At 32.7% G+C, this 22,594-nt stretch overlaps 1 protein-coding gene and 1 pseudogene across 1 annotated transcript; both read left to right on the top strand.

Moving 5' to 3' along the window:
• Positions 1-2,051: 2,051 nt before the first annotated feature.
• On the top strand, positions 2,052-3,443 carry LOC139510661 (complement C1q-like protein 4). Its single transcript, XM_071297210.1, has 2 exons — positions 2,052-2,216; positions 2,951-3,443. Exons 1-2 carry the CDS (start codon positions 2,138-2,140, stop codon positions 3,400-3,402), a joined length of 531 nt encoding a protein of 176 aa, XP_071153311.1. The 5' UTR covers positions 2,052-2,137; the 3' UTR covers positions 3,403-3,443.
• Positions 3,444-11,035: 7,592 nt separating this feature from the next.
• On the top strand, positions 11,036-11,784 carry LOC139510999 (complement C1q-like protein 4; annotated as a pseudogene).
• Positions 11,785-22,594: the final 10,810 nt, after the last annotated feature.

Genomic DNA, 22,594 nt, shown 5'->3' with positions numbered 1-22,594 from the left:
TTGATTTTGATTTTAATATACATGTATCTATAAGCCTTGATTAAGATTCCCTTATTCAAAGATTGGGATGAGTTACAAAAAACTCCAAGAAAACTACAATCTACGAAAACCTGTCTAAAAAGGCTTACATCTGATATATTCCAACTGACAGTGAACATGTAATGTTGGTTAATATCCAAGTATAACTATTAAGGATCAGAATGGGTCGTCATGCAGAGTAATAACAATTAAGATGATGTTCCCAAGACGACGAAATAGAAAACAAAATATTTTTTTATAAACAGATACTTGCGTAACAGGCACCACAATTTATCAACAAATTTATTTTGATTTTGAATATGTCAACTATGGTTGGTACTTAATCTGTCATTAGTTTGTTCCGATTGTCTTTTGTAGACGAAACGCGCGTCTGACGTATATACAAAATGTAATCCTGGTATCTATGAAGAGTTTATTTTCATTGCTAAAATACATTTACAACAGGCAAAAACATAGCATAAACTAGTGAAAACATTATGTAATTTTATCACATTTATCGAGATTTATTCTTAAAGTATGATGACAGCTGTAACATTAATTAAAAGTTGATCATTCATATTAAGTTTTTGACTGTTTTATCATTTATAAAACTAAAAGGTTTAGAAATTTTCCATTACATCTTTATTTGTTATCTTGATAGACTTATTCATTAAGGTTATATTTATATTGGTATTGTTCAATCAATGCATGGGTTTTTTTTCTGAATGTATTGTATGATGCAAGAATAAAAGTTTGTTTTGTGTCTTAATTGTTCTGCATCTGTGTAAATACTTTTAAATAGAATTGGAAAAGACTAAACATTCCATTGTAGGGTCTTTTTCACAGCAATGCGTATCGGAAGTTCTATGTTATACTAGGCAACGATGCGATGAGTTACTGACGTTGTCAAATACAAATATGTACATTCAAACTATATAAAAAAAACTTTAAAGAGCAAAATGTATAATTTTTTCACCTCAGAAATTAAAAAAAATAACGATTTCCAAGTCAAAGAGAGATAACCCAAAACTAGTCCGTGTTACTAAATGTAACAAAGACATTGGTTGAATAACTGTTTTTCGTATATGGATAAAGGATATATTTGTTGCCACGATAAAGTAATACTGATTTAGCCAAACAATAGCATCCCTGAAACTATTGCCGAAGAAAATATCCATACAATAATCAGAATCTCTATAAAAGGTTGATAGAAATGTCATAATTTACATCAATAGATACTCAAGTTATAAAATCAGAATTATGACATTTACAGTCCAGAGAAAAAAGCATTGAGTTAAAATCCGAAAAATATGATTCAAGCATAAATGATTTAGCCATGTACTGAAATTTGATTCAAATAATATACACACATCGTTATCATTATAATGGAATTATAGGCGACTGTCATACAAGTTAGAGGTTTAGCTAGCTATAAAACCAGGTTTAATCCACCATTTTCTACACAGGAAAATGCCTGTACCTTGTCAGGAATATGACAGTTGTTATCCATTCGTTTGATGTGTTTGAGCTTTTGATTTTGCAATTTGATTAGGGACTTTCTCGTTTTTGTAACTACAATTTGCACTTGATTCAAACTACCTGCAATTAAGACAATTACAACAAAGAGCAAGATAAATCGAATACTTTTCCAATTTAGTGTTGTGCTAAGTCCCTCTTATCGATACATACAAGTGTTTTTCGTCAGTCTTCAGTTTAGTAACAAATAATTTGATGAGTTTTGAAGCGACGAAATGTTTTGCATTTTTAGCTCTAAGAATGGATGTCAAATTCTTATGTAATCATAATTTCAATAAGATGCCGATATGTTTAAAGATATAAGGTGCATATACGTTCTACAGCTTAAAGCACCAATGGGAATCAACTGAATATTGAAGAGAGGTGAAAAAAAAGAAAAAAATGTAGATTGATGTCTATTTTTTCTAGTACAATTTTACAGTTATTCGTTTTTTGGCAATTTGACGCTTTTTATAAAAAAAACCCTATCTAATTTCATGTCATGAACACGCAAATGTAACATTAATGTTTGACAGAACGTGCATAAAACATTTGTTTTCCCATCAAAATAACGGTGTTGCACTCGGACTAAAAGTGAACTAAAATGTTGACGTCTATAATACTTGTCCTTGTTGTTATTACTGGAGATGTATCTGCTGAAACTTCATGCCAAACAACAGACAGTAAGTACACTAGCCTCTGGCCTTTGTTATTCTTGTATGAGTTTAAATTTTAGTTTCTTGTGTATCATTCGGAGTTTAGTATGACGTCCAATGTCACTGAACAAGTAGTCATATTTGTTAAGGGGCCAGCTAAGTACGCCTCCGGGTGTGGGAGGTTCTCGCTGCATTGAAGACCCATTGGTAGCCTTTGGCTGTTGTCTGTTCTATTGCCGGGTTGTTGTCTCTTTGACACATTCACCATTTCCATTCTCAATTTCATTATCCTGGAATGCTACAATTTTGAAACCAAATATTACTAATTTATTTCACTTGACTGGGCGGAGTTTAACCGGATCGCTTATTAAAGACCAGTCCATCTATAGCAGGAGTTTTGGGATAAACTCATCAATGAAGTGTCCAGTTATTGGTCCCATATCATACACTCAGTTTTTTTTGTATATCCGTTTAGTGACACTGATAAGTGATTAGAAATCAATAATAATTTACGGGCAATCACCCTTAGGGCACATATTTTCAAATAGACTGTCCTTATTCAAATCAAAACGCGAGCTCCGCCCGATCAGTTAAAATAAAATTATGAGTCAGATTTTCAACTCGCTTATTTTTCATTCAAAAGAAAGTCCCTTGTGTTTGATTTCAATGTTTTAGTACGCAAAATAGCTTTTATGTGTGTGTGTTATCAGAACTTTAGTTTACTTAATGATTTTATTAATGAATATTTAACGATTTTGTAGGCCGATATGAAGTCAGCGTAACTGGTAGAATTATAGGCGGTGAGACAATCCCTCAAGTTATTGCATTTCATGCTTACATTTCAAAACACGTGTTTCCGGGAGCTGGTCGTAGACTTGTGTTTGATGTGACAAAGACAAACGAAGGAAAAGGCTACAACAGTCATACTGGAGTATTTACATGTCCTAAGTCAGGAATGTACGTATTTATATGGGCCATCAGAGTATGGTCAGGCGAACATTCGACTGAACTGATGATAAACGATTCTGTTTACGGGTCTACATTCTTACGTGCAAAAAACGGTGATGATGAGTCAGTCAGTGGTACAGTTGTTGCACATGTGTCGAAAGGTGATACAGTTTATGTTCGGAATCATTCTGTATTTGCCGGAGATGGTAAGATTGGCAGTAACTTACATGGTAAACCAACATTTTCAGGATGGCTAGTCCAGTAGATTATTAACATCAACTTAATTAAATGAAGTCTGAAATACTATTATCTTTTAAAAAAAGTCTTAATGAGAATGATCAGAAAGCTAATCATATTCTCAGTTTTGTTGATAAAAAAGATTTCTTATGATTATAGTTCAACAATATACATGTACATGAACATAATGAGCGATACAGTCTTTCAAAGTGTTTTGTAAGCAACACAAAGTTACACAAGCGTTAAATCCGTCCTTTGAACAGCTTTTAAAAGTATATTAATTCTTTCTATGCCAAAATTAAAATACCAAACTCTGAGAATTCAAAATGGTAAGTCCCTAATCAAATTGCAAAATTAAAAGCTCAAACACATCAAACACAATAAAAACTGTCATATTTTTGGTACAGGCATTTTCCTTTGTAGAAAGTGGTGAATTAAACCTGGTTTTTAACTAGCAAAACCTCTTACTTGTATGACAGTCGCATAAAATTGCCTTATATTGACAACAATGTGTGGACAAAAGAAACAGACATAATAGACATAATAGGCAATAGAAAGCCCTCTTGTTTTCATTACTTTTTAATGAGTCGAAACATTCCATAAATGCAAGAATTGGAAGATAAGAATACACATACCTGATTTATATGAATTTAAGAACCTGTGTCCGAGGACATGTTTATACTTGGTCAGAACCATATTTTTTTTTTGATTGAATTAGATATACACATACCTGATTTATATGAATTTAAGAACCTGTGTCCGAGGACATGTTTATACTTGGTCAGAACCATATTTTTTTTTTGAATGAATTAGATATACCGTATGTCTTCCTTCTCTCAGGCAAAGTAGACCTTTTATGGTTTTGGCTATATTTTTTTGTGTTCTAATTTTGTCAAATGCAATTTGTGGCAAGGATTTTGCCAGGCTCAATGATAAGTAGTAGGCAAGAATGGATTAAAGCAGTAAGGTCGACGATACAAACTGGAAAAAATAACAGAATCGGTCTATGAACAAAATTCAAAATGTTGAAAGCCCCAGTCGAGTCTCAATGACAAATATGTTGTTGTCCTCGGTCGTTCTCCATGACAAATATGTTAACGTTATTATCCCCGCATGTCTATATCAAGTGTTGTTTTCATTAGTTGATGCCGCTGCTGATGAACTGATAGTCTCCTTCTAAGGTAACAGCAGTGCAGTAGTCAGTGGTCGGTACTAACATGATCCAAATAAAAAAGTCCAAAGATGAATTATGAAAATATGAAGAAATAAAAAGGTTCCCACTACCTCTGGTAATTCTAATCTTAAATATTGCTTCATCGATTCAAAGTATATATACATATATCTTGCTTTCAAATGTTTAGATCTGACAAATCGTTATGAAGGAAAATCCATAAAAGCGTTTCTGACGCTTACAGTGAATCAAGTGTTATTTTCTTTATGAAACTCGGGTATCCAGTAGAGTGAAGGAAAACCAGGTCATTCGGCTTAGGTTAGAATAAAAGGAATAAGGTTTAAAACTTTGTACGCCAAAAGCTCTTTTCGTCTACAGATTTACTCTATTGTAAGTGTAGTTGGTTTAATTTCCAAAAAGTCCAGCAATTAATAAAATGAGATTTACAAACAAACAAAAATGTTTAGATTTTGTCCTCGGGGAACAATAACATTTTTTATGTACGACCTCACATAGTACCGTATGACAAAGTACAAAACTGGAAACACAACTGAAACTTACTTAGAAGATGGGCAAAAGATACAAATAGGATATTCAAAGTAATAAGTCGAGAACACCCACAATGCCATTGAAAAAATAAAAACCTCCTCTAAAACAGAACTTTAGAAAACTAAAACCTAAGCACCACAATGTCCAATAAAAAAACCGGGATTGATTCATTGCTCTTTAAGAGTAAGCAGATCTCCTGATCTGAGGTTTCATTCGAGGATTTTGCTCGACAATGATGTTCACCGTATAAAGGGAGTTAATTAAGGAAGTTAGGTCGTTAAGCAGAAAACAGCTCAAGTTCACCAATGGGTATTCAACATATCGAGAACGTCTCCAATCTGAAGGCGGGCTTTAGCTGGCCCCTTAATAAAAAGATTTACTAATTCATTGACAATTTACGTCAAACAAAACTCCAAAACATATAAATAAACTTAAAAAAAAAGATAAAACAAACAATACTTAAAAGGCCAAAGGCTCCGAACGTTGGACAGGTACAACAACTCGGGGGTGGTTGAACATGTTTAGTGAGATCTCCACCCTCCCCCTATACATATAGCCAATGTAGAACAAACAAACAAACGACAAAACGATAAAAAGAAGTCTGATATAAGAAAAGGTAACAATAGAAACTCAGCTAAATAACTATGATACATATATTAACAAATAGAGGACTACCAGCAGTTACTGACATGTCAGAACCAGACTTCAATTAAACTGATTGAAAGATTATGTCTTTATCTTATGTTTCTTTTTCAACGGATTTGCTTATTGTAACGCTGTGTTATTTCTGGAATCATGGAGATGATATGTGATATGTGATATGTAATAACGTTGCAAATGATTGCGTCTAGGTCATTTACTGACCTACAGGATGGAAAACAATATTTATACCATCGTTTTAGTCATTTAAACTATAAGGTGTTGCTGTTCTTGTGTCCCGATAACTGTTTTTCCTTTCTGTCTACGAAAAAGTGTTGAACAAATCAGGATTGTTAGTCTCTTTGTATATTTTGTATTTGATGTGAACTGGTATAAGGATTGAACAATTTAAATAATGTCAGCCATTGTCTTTTGTTTTTTACATAGCGCTGGCAGTTTCTCTTTGATATGTGTGTTGTGGATGTTCCTTCAATTTCATACGTTTTTTTCCATTCAGTTCATCTCACCTTTTAGTGAAGTAATATTTTAAGTTACACGGTAACTTTCTGGTGAATGCATGGTATATCTATTATAGAACGTTTTACAGGTGGATTTTTTTTTTTTTTTTTTTATTTGGAAATAAATCTCGAGAGTCGTTAAAGTGTAAAATGTATTGTATCGGTATTGTCCTTATCGATATTAGTATCGTTGACATTAAATTTTTATTATCGGAAATTCAAATGTCTCGGCTGTTTGTCATTACCTGAATCAACATAATACAGTCATTATAAATATGTCACCATTAAATAATCTCGTATGTTGTCTGTAACAAAAAGATCCAGAAAATACGAAGTGGACAATGGAAAATTATGATTCATAATCAACCAGCTGAATCATAGCTAAATCATGTTAAAACATGCAAGAAGACAAACTACAGTCTACAAAAAAAAAACATACCCCGACACTGGGTTCTCCATGCCTCAATTTCAAATTTAAAAAAAAAACCCAGAAAACTAATATGATTTGATGTTGTGTCGAAAGTAGAAACGAAACTGATATTTTTGTATAAATCGAAAAAAAAAAACATAATCCTACCAATACTATATGTTCAATGGTAATGCTTCAAACAAGGTTTGGCGAGAAGTGCAACAAAGCTATCATGTTAATTCCTCTTAATATCAAGGAAAGGTAACTGTGCTATTTTACAAATAGTAATAAAATGATCTAACATTTTGTACACCTTTGGCTTGTTCAACTGTAACTGAAAATAAAAAAAATAATCCATTTATCTCTTTTATTTTCGGATATTTAACTAATTGTATTCTTTGAAATAGGCGAACAGTTGTATAGAAACCACAAAAATCGTCAAAACTCCCAAAATAAATGTAGTTTGAAATAGGCTTATCTATCCTTATTTTTTCTTTTAAATCTACTTGCTTAATATATCGGACCAATCGGTGTCACATTTTTAATGAGAACACAAATTTAAAATTTGCACTAAATGTGTAAAACAGAAAATTAGTTATTTTCTTTCATTTTATAAACAAGATTCTTCTGATTCTAGTTTAAAGATATGCACGTACATGTACATTATGTAAGCTAGTATTTCAAAGTGTTTCGATGTTGTACAAGCATTAATTCGTCATTTGATAGGCTTAAAACATATATTAACACCATGTATTCAATTGAAATCATTAGTTTGCAATACACAAAATTTAGAATCGCAACATTTCATAAATACACATACTTCACGATACGAATTTAAATACTTCAATATCTATCAAATTCAATTCAATTGCTTATTAACGAAGACATGCTCAGAAATAGCTAGAGCTTTATTCTGTTCGATGAAAAATGTATATGTTCGTTTTGATTATAGTGTATTGCCCATTGGAATATCTACATTATGTCTATAAACCGTATTTACGAAACGTATTGAAACGTTAAGTAATAACTTCAATCGTCTTATCACAGTTCAAGTAATTGTTTTCAACATATTCATCTTTATTTAGTTCAAAAACACGTTATTTGTCTAAAACATCGTAAAAGTTTATTTTCACTTATAAATAAAAAAAAATTCTCATAAATTCGTCGTTTCTTAATTAAGTTATCATTAAAAACCCAATGTTCCAACTTCACCAGGCAAAGGTGACATTAAAATAATAAGGCTTTTATTAAGATCCATTTTGATCAAATAGCTCTTTATATGTTTTGGTCTTATACATCCCTGTCTTCAAATATTTAGTTGTGAGTGTTCCTGATAAAGATAAATGAAAAGCAGCGCTTGGGACAGAAAAAATAAATGTTGAGAGATCTCTCCATTTCATATTGTAAAACATACACTCAAATAGATTTAAGATGTATTGAAAAGATTAAAAACACGTTGGTTTAAAAGAGGGACAAAAGATACCAGAGGGACAGTCAAACTCATTAATCGAAAATAAACTGACAACGCCATGGCTAAAAATGAAAAAGACAAACAGACAAACAATAGTACACATGACACAACATATAAAACAAAAGAATAAGCAACACGAACCTAACCAAAAACTGGGAGTGATCTCAGGTGCTCCGGAAGGATAAGCAGATCCTGGTTTAAGAGTTATAACATTTAATGTCGTTTCACAAATTAAACGTTAATACAGGCTATGCTTCTTCAGGAAAAGAAAAATATCTTTGGCCTTAATTTTACAAAGTTAATTCCTAATGAAGCAAACATTATACTCTATTAAGGATTTCTATATACATGTATAACGATTTCACAGACTATTCACTTTCAAGGTATACCCTCAAAGGTCAAGATCTTCTTATAATTTGATTTTCAACATGCAGCAAAGAATTAATGATCATTGTGAAGATGTCACATGCCTACGAATTAACAATGTCAATGGTATGATTCTGAATTATATAACCTTTACATCGAATGGTGTGTCTTCTTGCAAGTTGTAGTTTTTAAAATGAAGTATTCTGAATTAAATGTGCAGTTATGAATTTTCCAATTTAGCGCAGTGAATCGATTAAGAATGTGAGTTTTTTTCGTTTAGAATCGTTATATTAGTCTTCCGCCATTCTTTCCTTTGGCAATTGTGGGTCTATGCTTTTGTCATGAAGACACTCGCCTTTCCATGTTGTATATTCCTATGTTTATACCGCCAATATTGTTATTTGTATCTGGTCAGGGATATAAAGTCAATCTTATATATCTGATTATATAACTTGTAAAACAGTTAATTGTGTTCCTGTTTCTATCGTGTCCAATATGCATGCATATGATTAGTTATACAATGTTAATACAGAACAACTGATTCCGGCAAAATAAGTCACAATGATACTGAACATATCTTTATCAATTTCAACATAAAAAAGGGGCGAATGATACCAAAGGGACAATCACACTCATGGATCGTTAATAAACTGACAACGCCGTGCGTGGCAAAAAAAGGGGAAAAAAACCCAGACAAACAATATTACACAAGACACAAAATAGAAAACCAAAGACTAGGCAACACGATCCTCACCAAAAACTGGGGGTGATATCAGAGTGCTCCGGAAGTGTAAGCAGAAAATCGCAAAAACCTTGGGATGTATGTTACAAATATGATGCAGAAATAAAAAGGAAACAGGTTTAAAGCCACTATTGTTTATAAAAAAAAAGCACACAAGTTTACAAATATCGAACAGTGGGTCCTACTTTTAATATTTTAATTATTACCGTTTAAAAGTTAAAGACGAACTCGGTGAATATCAAACCTTCTTCACAATTTGTTTATTAACAAAGACTCGTCCTTATCATTTTCTATCATATTTTATAGTTATATATGCATTATTTTGGGGGAATGATATCAATTGAAATTCGATTATTTATAGTTTAAAGAATGAATAAAATATATCTTGTAATGTCCTCCTTATTTCTAAAAGTTTATTTTACACAATTTTTCTTTTTACTTTGAACAAGAACTTTGAGCAAGATTGTGTTTTGTTCATGAAGTTGCTGTATATATTGTCACAGAAATTCAGTAGCTGACATACACTTTTTTACTAGCACAACTTTAATAGATGTTATTCTACACTAGATGGATCCATAGCATGGTATGGTATACACACATATCTATAGTTAAAACTGGCACCTTTTACCTCAAGATTTTGTTGGGTGCTGTGCTGTTTTCTTATACATATATTCTAAAAAATATCTTTTAAATTATATTTTTTCGATTCAATAAACTTCCATAGACATCTTAGTTTTAAATTTGAAATAATGACCACTGGAAAATAATCAGGATGCCTATGACAGAAATTGATAGAAATGTCAGAATTTACACTAAAAAATAATCAAGTTATACAATAAGAATTATGACAAAAGTCATGTGAAGTTCAGTGAACAACATTGCCAATCGAGTTAAAATTGGAAAACAACAATTAAAGAATAATTGATTTAGCAATGTATTATACAGAAAAGTGAATTACACATCGGTAAAGATTTTGCACAATAGGAACTATCATTTGCACGTTATACAGGCTACCTGTAACTTTTGATTTTCACAATAACAATCATGAAATATTGTCATTGATATTGTTATATTTATAAATTTACTGTTTACAATTTTTTGAATTTTTTGAAATACTAAGGATTTTTTACCTCAGGCATAGATTACTTTAGCTGTATTCAGCAAAACTTTTAGGAATTGTTGTTCTCAATGCTCGTCAACTTCGTACTTTATTTGGCCTTTTTAACTTTTTTGGATTCGAGCGTCACTGATGAGTCTTTTGTAGACGAAACGCGTATCTGGCGTATATACTAAATTTAATCCTGGTATCTATGATGAGTTTATTTGTAAAAAGAAAGATAACTTGAATAATGTTTACTCTTATGTAAGACTAATGTCTTCAGTAACAAAACATATACTATGATGAGGTTTGAAGCGACGAGATGTTCTGTGTTTTTGGCAAAAACAAAATGGAAGTTTGCAATTATAACAATTTTTAACATAATTGCCTGGTTTAAAAAAAAATTATATGTACCTTCTGCAGCTTAAAAAAATTATAAGTACCTTCTGCAGCTTAAAAATCTTTAGTAACCCACTAAATATTATTTAAGAGTGAAAAAGGAAAACAGTAGATTGATGTCTACAATTGAAGACAGCGTAGTTTTTTCAATATTATTTTACGGATATTTTTACAACTTAAAGCCTTTTGTGAAAGATATAACTTTTTGTCATTAGCACGCAAACATACCATAAATGTTATAAAAACATTTTTTTCCACCTTGATAACGGTGTTTTATTCGGACTTAAAGTTACTTGAAATGTTGACCTCTATAATACTTGTCCTTGTCGTTATTACTGGCTATGTATCTGCTCAAAGTTCTTGTGAAACGACAGACGGTAAGCACACTATAATAATCTATCACAGGAAGAGTCTTATCTAACCATTCATTTATATTTTACAGTTAAAATAGCAACTACTTTGAAAGCAGTTATCATTATGCTCAAAAGAACTTTAATGTGTTAGTAATCAGAATTTCAAATTAATTCATTCGTTTTATTATTGAATATTTAACGATTTTGTAGGCCGATATGAAGTCAGCGTAACTGGTAAGAGTAACCACAATGAGACAATCCCTCCAGTTATTGCATTTCATGCTTTCATGTCAAAAGACGTGCATCCAGGTGCTGGTCGCAGACTTGTGTTTGATTTGACAAAGACAAACCAAGGAAAAGGCTACAACGGTCATACTGGAGTATTTACATGTCCTAAGACAGGGATGTACGTATATGTGTGGGTAGTCCGAATCTATGCAGGCGAGCATTCGACTGAATTGATGATACACGGTTCTGTTCACGGGTCCACCTTTCTACGTGCCAAAAACGGTGATGATGGATCAGTCAGTGGTACGGTTGTTGTACATGTGTCGAAAGGCGATAGGTCTATGTTCGGAATCGTTCAGCATATCCCGGAGATGGTAAAATTAGCAGTTACTTAAATGGTAAACCAACCTTTTCGGGATGGCTACTACAGTAGATAAATAGAATAAACCAACATAATTGTATTTTGAAATCGTACTATTGTGTTATTTTGAAATCATATTGAGTTAAATCAGAAAATATATTTTTTACTCAGATTTAAAAAAAAGGAGAAGCTTTTGATGATAGCTTAACATTGTACATATACACGTACATAATGACAAATAAAGTATTTTGATGTGTTTTATAACTGTGTACGCCAAATGTGTGTTTCGTCTACAGATTTACTCTTTTGTAAGTGTAGTTTGTTTGGTTTCCATGTGAATTGTCAAGCAATTAATATTATGAGATTTACAAACACAAACAATTATTGATGCTTCCTCGGTGAACAATAACTCACTCGTCATGGAGGCATAATACGCGCTAAAAAACATAAGGATTTTGAAGATGTAACGTCATTGGTCATATATCTATAAAATCGATTTCTCCTTATTTATCTCAACGACATCAAACTCTTACCAACTTTTTCATATTTCTCTAATGGGACTTGATAAATAAGACTTGTAACCGAGTTTGTATAAACATTTGCAACACGATGGGTGCCATATGAAGAGCAGGATCTGCTTACCCTTCTGAAGCAACTGCGATCACCCACAGTTCTATGTAGGGTTCGTGTTGCTTAGTAGTTAGTTTTCTATGTTGTGTCTTTTGTACTATTGTTTCTTTTTATTTTTTAGCCATAGCCTAGTCAGCTTATTTTCGATTTATGTGTTGAATGTCACTCTGGTATCTCTTGGTCCTCTTTTTCAAACAGTCATATTGGCTTTACTCATTCGATTGACATGAAGCACAAAAAAACACATAGCGATAAAAGAAGCAAAGTACCAATCTAAGAGCACTCGCAGATAATGTTTCTGCAAATCTTTTAGTTACGATGAGATTATTATTGGGTAAATAAAGGCAACAGTAGTATACCGCTGTTCAAAACTCGTAAATCTATGGACAAAAAACAAAATTGGGATAACAAACTAAAAATATCCCTCTGGTATCTTCCGCCACTCTTTTATGTGTCGGTTTCTAACTAACTAACGATAGTTTCACACGTCTTAACAAAAATGACTGTTTTGACGAGTGTGAATTCGCACTGCTATACGACGTGTTTCGGTATTTATGCATCTTGCTATATAGCATTGATATATTTCTTTTTAAGTTCAGTTGCCTATTAAATTTATCCTATCGTTTTTTGGTTTGAATTCTGTACTTGAGGTACATTTAACATATATATCTTATTTGTCAATAAAGTCGAGTTATTTTCCTTTTTCCATTGATAAAGTATTGTGTTAGTCCAAATATTTATGACATTTTCACAGCATTAATTGAAAATTGCCTTTCAAAAACCGTCATTATCATGATAATCGTTTGGACTTCTGTTGTGAAATTAACTGCGAAATTTTTAATCTCGTTCAATATAATTGTATGAATTACATATAGATTCTACAACTGCAACAAGTGTATTTCGATATTTCTCCACTCGAGACAGTTAAATTTTAATATTTAAAGCGCGAGGCTTGCCGAACTTTCTAAATAATTAAAATTTAACTGTTGAGAGTGGAGAAATATCGTAATACACCAGTAACAGTGGTGGAATCTGTTTCTCTTATGACTTTTATCCTTCCTTTTTAAAGATTTGAGTAGAGTTGTGTACTTTTGATGTGACGTCATCAGGCATAGTCGCCTTTTTTCATGACGTCACAATAAGAAAATTCAGATGAAAACAAGAAAATTTAACGTCACAATTAAATATCAACCAATCATTTGCCGAGAACAGATTTTCACTAGTGAGGAGAAATATTTTTCTCACACCGGTCAGGAAATGTGAAAATAGCACAAACATTATAGAACAGGTTATATATACGTCACTAATTGTGGTATACTGTACTTTTGATATTAAGAGATGGTCGTTGTTATTTTGTGGTTTACATGTTGAAATGTACTATAATATCATTTATTTGTGTATTTCTCTGTACAGGGTGTTCTTACATTTGTAGGTATAGTATTCTTGTCACGTAGTTTTGTCATTTAAGCATTGTTTTTTAACGTTGCAAAATAAGTAAGATGTTTGACTTGTCATAAAACAAGGTTTAATTAATCCATCATTATTTTTTTTAAATTGTCCTGCATCAAGTCAGGAATCTGGCATTTGTTTCCAAATAGTCCGTATATTGGCTATTGTTTTTGTTGCAGTTCAGTGTTGTTGTTCCGTTGTTGTCCTTTTATAGTTGACATATTTCCCTCGGGGTTAGTTTGTTACCCGGATTTGTTTTCTCTTCATCGATTTATTTTATTTGAACAGTTTGTACTTCTGTTGCCTTCATGTTAGTGTTTTCAAGTTGTATTTCAAGTTTTCAATATTGTCATACGTCTAATGGCTTCATACAGTCCTTTGATTTTGGAAAGCCAGCGGGGTCAAAATTCTAAAATCGTAAATTGTCGATTTGTCACTTGTTACTGTGAAATTTCAAAATTGTTATGTCGTAAGATATCAATTTGTAACTTGTATCTTTGTAATTTCAAGATTATTCATTCGTTAACTTTTGTTTTGTAACTTGTTATTGTATAATTTTATAATTCTTCATTTGTAAATTGTCAATTGGTAAGTTGTATTTTTGTACTTCCAAAATTCTTAATTTGTAAATGGTCAATTTATAACTTGTAATTGTTTAATTTCAAAATTCTTTATTCGCAAATTGTCAATTTGTTTATGATGTTTTGTAACTTAGAACATGATGGCGCTCGGTTTTATCTTCGGTGTATACGCCTCGTGTAAGTATGAACATCACCATATGGAGTATATACCTAAGATATCTTACAGCACATACATATGAAAGAAAACACATATTTAAATACATTGTTTGTTTTATATAACATATATACAGGGAATTCCTCGAAAAAAACCATGCAGGTCTTCTGTACTGGTCAGCAAACCTTAGAGGGGTGTGTCATTCCTTTACTGAGGTATACACAAATATGTCGCTGGAATGGATTCCCTTTACAACTTTGCAAACATATGCATGATATGACTGTCACTTGGCAGGACATTTCTTTTTAATATTTGACCGGGTCAAAATTAAAATAAATAGATGACTAATGCGGATATTCAGACTTAGATTGTTCTGTGACGCAAATTATGGACTAAATAGAGGATGGGAGACATGGGTTGACATCGATCATTCCTAAATATCATATTCTCAAGTTAAAATTTTTGAACACAATTTAATCATTTAATGATTTTTTTAAACAAGAAGCAAAGGAATCAGAAACTGAATAGAGTATGGAGCAATAGTACGGGACCTCTAAACATCTACGAACATCAACAGGCTGCACGATTTGTAACAGAAGACAGCAAATCCAGAGAAGAAGATTGCGTCGCAATCACGCTCGTCAAACTGAAGCTACAAGACAAACAGTGATTTGGCAATAATCAATCGATAAATGTTGTGGAAAAACAAGTCAAGAACTGCACAAAGTGTTTTGAGATTCCAACGAGCAAAAACCCACAATGCTAATACTTCGTAAAAACATTAATCGAGTGGAACCACATTTAAGACACTGTACATAGTGCTCACCAAGAGCGTTGATAGCTTCAGAAACTGTTCTCGTGCATCGTCAATAAATCGCAAATAAGACATTAATGTTAGACATTACGTTTATAAACACATTTGTTCTCCTAAATTAGGGTGTTTTGTGTTTTATTCGGACTAAATATGCCTGGAAATGTTGACATCTATAACAATTGTCCTTGTTGTTGTTACTGGATTTGCATCTGATGAAAGTTCATGTCAAACATCAGATGGTAAGCACACTATAATGTTTTTTTCTTCTTCTGGAAAGTGTCTTTATAAATCAGTAATTTAGATTTTACGGCAATGATACGAAAGCATCAATTTGGAAAGAGATTGTCATTAGTCAGATTTTTTATAATAAAAAACAAGGAGTTCGTTGCATTATGTTCCGCTGATTTCAAATGCATTCATTAATGTTTTTAAATAATGATCATTTCATGATTTTGTAGGTCGATATGAAGTGAAGGTAACTGGAAAAAGCATACACATTGCAACAAACCCCTCAAGTTATTGCTTTCTATGCTTACATTTCAAAAATCCAGGAGTTGGCCGCCGACTTGTGTTTGATGTGACAAAGACAAACCAAGGAAATGGCTACAACTGTCATACTGGAGTATTTACATGTCCAAAGACAGGGATTTACGTATTTGTCTGGGTCATCCGAATGCATTTAAGCAAACATTCGACTGAACTGATGATAAACGGTTCTGTGTATGAGTCTACATTCTTATTTGCCAAAAACGGGGTCGATGGATCAGTCAGTGGTACAGTTGTTGCGCATGTGTCGAAAAGTGATCAGGTTTATGTTCGGAGTAATTCAGCCAGAGCCTGAGTTGGAATAATTACAACAGTGACATAGATGGTAAATCAACATTTTCCCGGATGGATACTCCAGTATCTATAGATTACTTCGATCAACCAAAATAAATGTATTTTGAAATAAACTTTTTTTTATTATATGTGAATTTTTAAAAGTCCTAATGAATTATATCAGAAAATTATGTCTCGGATTTAATATAAAAAAAAACAACTTCTGATTACAGATAAATTATATACATAAACATCTAAATAATGACAGAATGAGTATTGTAATGTGCTTGTGTAATCTGCAAAATGTTACACAAGCGTACATATGCTTTTAAAAATTTATGAACACCATATATGCATCAGAAAGCAGAGGGGGTTTCATTACTTTTATAAAGAGTCGAAACATTTAATGCATGCACTTGCTGGACAATAAAATTACAAATTCGTTATCAAATCCAATAAAAGATCCCGTTTCCGAGGATGTGCAGAGCATTTGTCAGACCATATTGTTTAGAATGATAATTTCTGTTTGATTTCGATATAATGTCTGTCTTCCTACTTCCTCAGGCAACGTAGACATTATATGGATTTGGCTAATCTCTTCATGTCCCTTTTTTGGCATGTGGCGCTTCGAGGCAAAGATGATGTCAGGCTCAATGCGTAAAAGCCAAAGAAGGCAATAATGGTTTAAAGCTGTGAGTTCTTTGATACAAATTGGAATATAATAACTGAATTAGCCTATGAACAATCGAGCTACGTCCAAACGTTGGCATCCCCTATCCAGTCACAATGAGATATATGTTGCTGTCCCCGCAAATCCGTATCAAATATTATTTTTATTAGTCGGTACAGCTGCTGGTGACCTGTTATTCTCCTAGGATATAATGTTCATCGAAGTTAGGCATTTTTGTGGATTTACTTTATACTGACATAATCTATAACAATTTTTTTTTTTAAAGTTCCTTGATAAATTATGAAAATTTAAAAACAAAAATCAGGTATCCACTCCCTCTGTTTATGTACCTTTCTAAAATATCCCACAACTATCGTTTTAAAGTTTTCATACATCTCTCCGGCTTTTTAAATGTTTATATGTGATTGTTCTTGATGAAGGTGGTGCCTCGTGGCCGAATAAGTGGTTACTACTGTAATCACTATCCAGTCAACACCGAGGTTGTGAGTTTGAACCCGGCTCGTGCAGATGCACTATACTCCAATCTTAATTGAATAGGATTGCCAGTTTTCCTATCGAAGGTTGATGGTGTTATCTTCCTCCACCAATAAAAACAGGCTGCCACGAAATAGCCCAAAAGCATTCCTCAAAAGTGACGTAAAAACACTAAAATCAAAATAAAATCTTAAAAAAGGTAAAAAATATAAATTCACAATTCTTTGTTAGTGTGTACGTCAAACGCTCCGTTTCACCTACAGTTATGTCGTTTTGTAAGTTTCTTTGGTTTGGTTTCCAAGTAAACTGCCAAGGATATAATATATTGAAATTAACTAACAAAACAGTAATTGAGATTTTGTATTCAGGGAACAATAACATACTCTTCGTGGAGGCATAACAAGTGCTTAGCAACATATGGGTCTTTTGATGCAAACCGATTGGTCATATATAGAAGTAAGCAGATGTGGTATGAGTGTCAATGAAAAAACTCTACATCCACAGATTACAATGTGTAAAAAGTATTAAAACATTATATGTCAAAGTACGATGATCAACACAAAGCCTTGGCTCACTCCGAAAACCAACATATAAAGAGCACAAAAATGACTTGTGTAAAAAAAATTCAAACAGGAAAGCCAATGGTCTAATCTATATAAAACACGAGAAAAAAAAATACTTACACACCAATCAACAAATGACAAGTCAACCCTTAACAACATGTTCATGACTTAGCATAAACCTAATAAGTCGGTTTCTCCTTATTTTAATCAACGAACTCCAACCCTCAACCAATCTTTTAAACGGTTAAACGTTTTATTGAGCATAATTATCGACTGCATCAATAGATCTGTGCCTCTGCCTATCCTTGAGGAGCACATGAATCAACAACGGTTGTTTATTTGACATTTTGTTACTCCGTCTTTAGTTTTCTATTGTTGTGTTTTGTTTACTGTTGTATGTGACTTGTTGAGTTTTCGTATTTTCCAATAGCACTGTCAGGTTTTTTTTTCGACTTCTTAGTGTTCTTTTGGCACCTTTTGTACCTCTTCGTAAATTGTTTACACATCTCAATTGATATGTTATGCTAGAAAATATTCCCACTTTACAGACTACATATACAGGAGTGTGCTAATCACACATTAAATGCTCAAACAGAGTTATGAGGAGGTAAGATTAAAAATAACACTCCGTAAATGTTATGGACACCATCACGAATTGGTTGATCTATAGGATGTGTCCGTGTTCAAACAAACTAACGACATTTAAATCACGTCTTAGATTATGGTTTACAAACTATGTCGTTTGTCGAGTTTACATTTGTTTTTATTTAAGCGTTCACAGAATGGAGGTTCCGTAGAATATGTTGTAAATCATTCCAAAGAACGGCTGCTGCTTTGTCGAATCTTCTTTCCCCATATATTTTAGTTCTTACACGTGGGATTGTTAAAATCAGAGCATTTTCATATCTAAGTGCTGGCATTGGTTTGTATATTTGAACGAGTTCCTGTATTTAGACCGGTGCCTATACGTGCAAAGCCTTGAACACATACACAAAATGATTATACTGGCATCGATATGTCACGGGCAGTCAATGGAGAGTCTTGAGGATTAGTGTTTTGTGGTCGTACCTACTCTTCCTTGTAATGACCCTGGCTGCTGTGTTTAGGACTCGTTGTAATCTTTGAATATATGTTGTTGAGAGTCCATACAGTAATTCGTTCCATAACTAAAGTTCTGGGGTTACAACAGAGGTAACAAGCGTTTTGCATGCTTCTTCGGTAACAAATGGTTGAAGAAGTCCAATGTTTCTGATCTGATTGAAACATGATTTTGAAACAGCACTAATTTGTTTGTCCATTGCCAAAGTTTTCTCAAAATAAAGGCCTAGGTTTTTTACGCACTCAGCATCACTTGCAACGTTTCAATCAAAATTTTGATTCAAGTTTAATAGGTCCTTCACTCGGTTTTTTGTAGCAAATACTATCAGATCCGTTTTATCCTCGTTTAATTTTAACATGTTCGAGCACATACACTTGCTGATGTCAGCTACGCAAGCCTCAAGTCGCTTTGATATGTTCGTCCAATTATCAAGTGGTTTGAATACGAGATAAACTTGTGTACCATCTGCATAACAGTGATAAATCATGATCATATTATGACGTTTAGATATTTGGCCAATTGGTCGTGGGAATATGCAATTAAGTTTTGGTCACAGGACCAATCCTAGAGGAACACCAAAAGGGAGACGAATCTCATCTGAAAGAACAGAACAAATAACGATTCGTTGAGTCCTCGTCTTAATATACGACTTCAGCCAACTAAGTCCGGTTCCGGTTATCCCACAAGAGTATTCCATCCACTTAATCAGAATAGGATCATCTATGAAAGCAGCCCATTGGTCTAGCATTAGTAAAACGGCACAACAGTCGTTATCAAGTGCAACAGTGATGTCATTATGCACACGAATAAATGCTGTCTCGGTCGAATGACACGCACGGTAGACTGATTGTACATTGCTGTGAAATGAGCTGTCGTATGATCCCAAAAAACATATGCATTTATCGCTGATTGTTTTCGTTTGAAATAGGCAAACAGTTGTATAGAAAGCACATACAATCGGCAGAAAGATCCCAGATCCCAAATAAATCTAGTGTAAAATAGGCTTCTTTTTTTACATCTCATTGCTCAATATAGGGTACCAATCGGTGTCACATTTTTAATGACAATTTAAACGTAAAATTGTATACTTTCTGATTCTAGTTTCAAAATATGAATGTTCATGTAACTGATGTTTACAATGGAAAGCACTCTAGTTTGCAGTAAAAAAAAATTTAGAGTCGAAACATTTAATTTTGCACATACTGAACGATTCGAATGAAAATACTTCAATATCTATCAAATTCAATTCAATTGCATATTTACGAGGACATGCTTAAAAATAGTCAGAGCTTCATACTTTTCGATGGAAAATGTATATGTTCGTTTTGTTTATATCGTATTGCCCATTTGAAATATATACACCATGTAAACATAAGTAACAATTAATTCTACTGAACATATTTTTACTAAATTTCAGCACAAACTTTGAGGTGTATTCTCCTAATATGATGCAGAAATAAACAGGAAACATGTTTAATGCCACTATTGTAAAAAGTTTACAAATAACGAACAATGGACCCTACTTTCTAAACAATGACACCACTACTAGTTAAAACAATTACCGTTTAAAAGTTAAAAATGAACTCAATAAATATCAAGCATATTGCACAATTTGTACTTTTTTGTCGAGCCTTCGACTTAATCGAAAATGCGAAACATAGCGATCCTATATTCCGTCGGCTTCGGCGTCGTCGGCGTCGTCGTCATCGTCGGCGGCGTCCACAAATAATCACTCGCTGGTTAAATTTTTTTTATTTTTTTATTTTTATAACTTGCTTAAACCATCCAGGATTTATATGAAATTTGGACAGAAGCTTGTTTATGTTCACAAGATAGTATCCAGAAGTAAATTTTGTAAAAATAAAATTCCATTTGATCGTTTTTTACTTCAAAATGGACTTAGTTTTTCTGCCAGGAAATATTACATTCACTCTGTGGTTAAAGATTTAAAATTTTAATAACTTTCTTAAACTATCCTGGATTTGTACCAAACTTGGACAGAAGCTTGTTTCTGATCCTAAGATAGTATCCAGAAGTAATTTTTGATTTTCAATGTTTTCCGCATGTAACTTATAAATGGACCAAATTTTACTTCCAGTTAACATTACATACAGTCTGCAGTTAAAGGTTTAAAAACATTTATTAGATTAAAAAACTATCCTGGATTTTTACCAAACTTGGACAGAAGCATGTTACAATCAAAAGATAGTATCAAGAGGGAATATTTTTATTGATTTTTTTCCTCATTTTTTGTTGAGTCCTCGATTAAACGCAAAAGTAGGCGAGACACTGGGTTCTCTGGAACCCTTACGAATTTTGTTTACAAAGACTCGTCCTTTTAATTTTCTATTAGATTTTAAAGTCATAGGTAACATAATTCATGCAGTATTTTGGGAATTTGATATCAATTCAAATTCGCTTATTTACATTTTAAAGAATGAATACAATATATCTTGTAGTGTCTTCATGATTTTTGAAAATGTTTTTTACACAATTTTTCTTTTAAATTTCAACCAGCAAGATCGTGTTTTGTTCATGAAGTTGCTGTATACATTGTCACCGATATTCAGCAGCTAACATACAATTTCTTCCTGACACAGGTTTAATTGATTTTAATTTACACTCGAGGAATTGATAGATTGGTATGGTATACATACATGTTCTATAACCTCAAGATGATGTAGGTGGTGGTGCTGTTTTCCTATTGACGCATACATTAAATTTCTGAAAAATATCTAAATAAATCCATCGATTTTCAATTCAATAAAACTTTCTTTTATCCCCATTCCATCATGATCTATAGACTGTTTTGTGCATATTTTTTCCATAGAAATCTTCTTTTTTTTAATTTGAAATACCGATCATTAGTAATTAGCAGAATGCCTATGACATGTTAACGTTCATAGAAACATGTCAGAATTTACATTGAAAGATAATAAAGTTATACAGTAAGAATTATGACAGAATTAACATCATTTGTTGATATATTTGGCGATAGTACATGTGATACATCCTCATTTTTTTTTACATCCAAGCTGTGGGTCGGTCGTGGCAAAGTAATTATATTCTATAATGTGTATTTACATTTGACGCGGTGGCAACATTAAATGGAAAATAACACCCTTGATGGTCATTTATATTTGCCTTGGTGGCTTCTTAATAGACCTAGGTAGTCATTTTTTTTAATTTTTACATTTGCCTTGGTGGCATCATTAAATGGAATATGCTAGCCTTGGTGGCTCGTAGACCTTGGTGGTCATTTATATTCGCATTGGTTGCTTCTAAATAGACATAGGTGGTCATTTTTATAACTGTTTACATTTGCCTTGGTGGTAAAAAAAAACCTGTCAGTAATATTGACATCTCTTGGTGGCAAAATATATTGAAATAACATTTTGTGGATTCAAGACCTTGTCACTGAGGTGGCAATTGGTAATCTTGGTGGCTATGTATTTGTAATGGTTAAACGCCGGGCCATGTTCTGTCGAGTTAAATATTTAATGTGTAAATTGGAATCTGACCATTATGGAGACATGCATTTGAAAAAAGAAAAACACATTGTTTATATGGTAAATATAGTTTCTCTTGTTTCTTATGTGTTATGGATTTTTATTTATTATTAATAACGTAGATACTAATGC

The sequence above is a fragment of the Mytilus edulis genome, chromosome 2 (assembly GCF_963676685.1).
Source record: "Mytilus edulis chromosome 2, xbMytEdul2.2, whole genome shotgun sequence".
NCBI lineage: Eukaryota > Metazoa > Mollusca > Bivalvia > Mytilida > Mytilidae > Mytilus > Mytilus edulis.
This window is presented reverse-complemented; position numbering and strand designations above follow the sequence as displayed.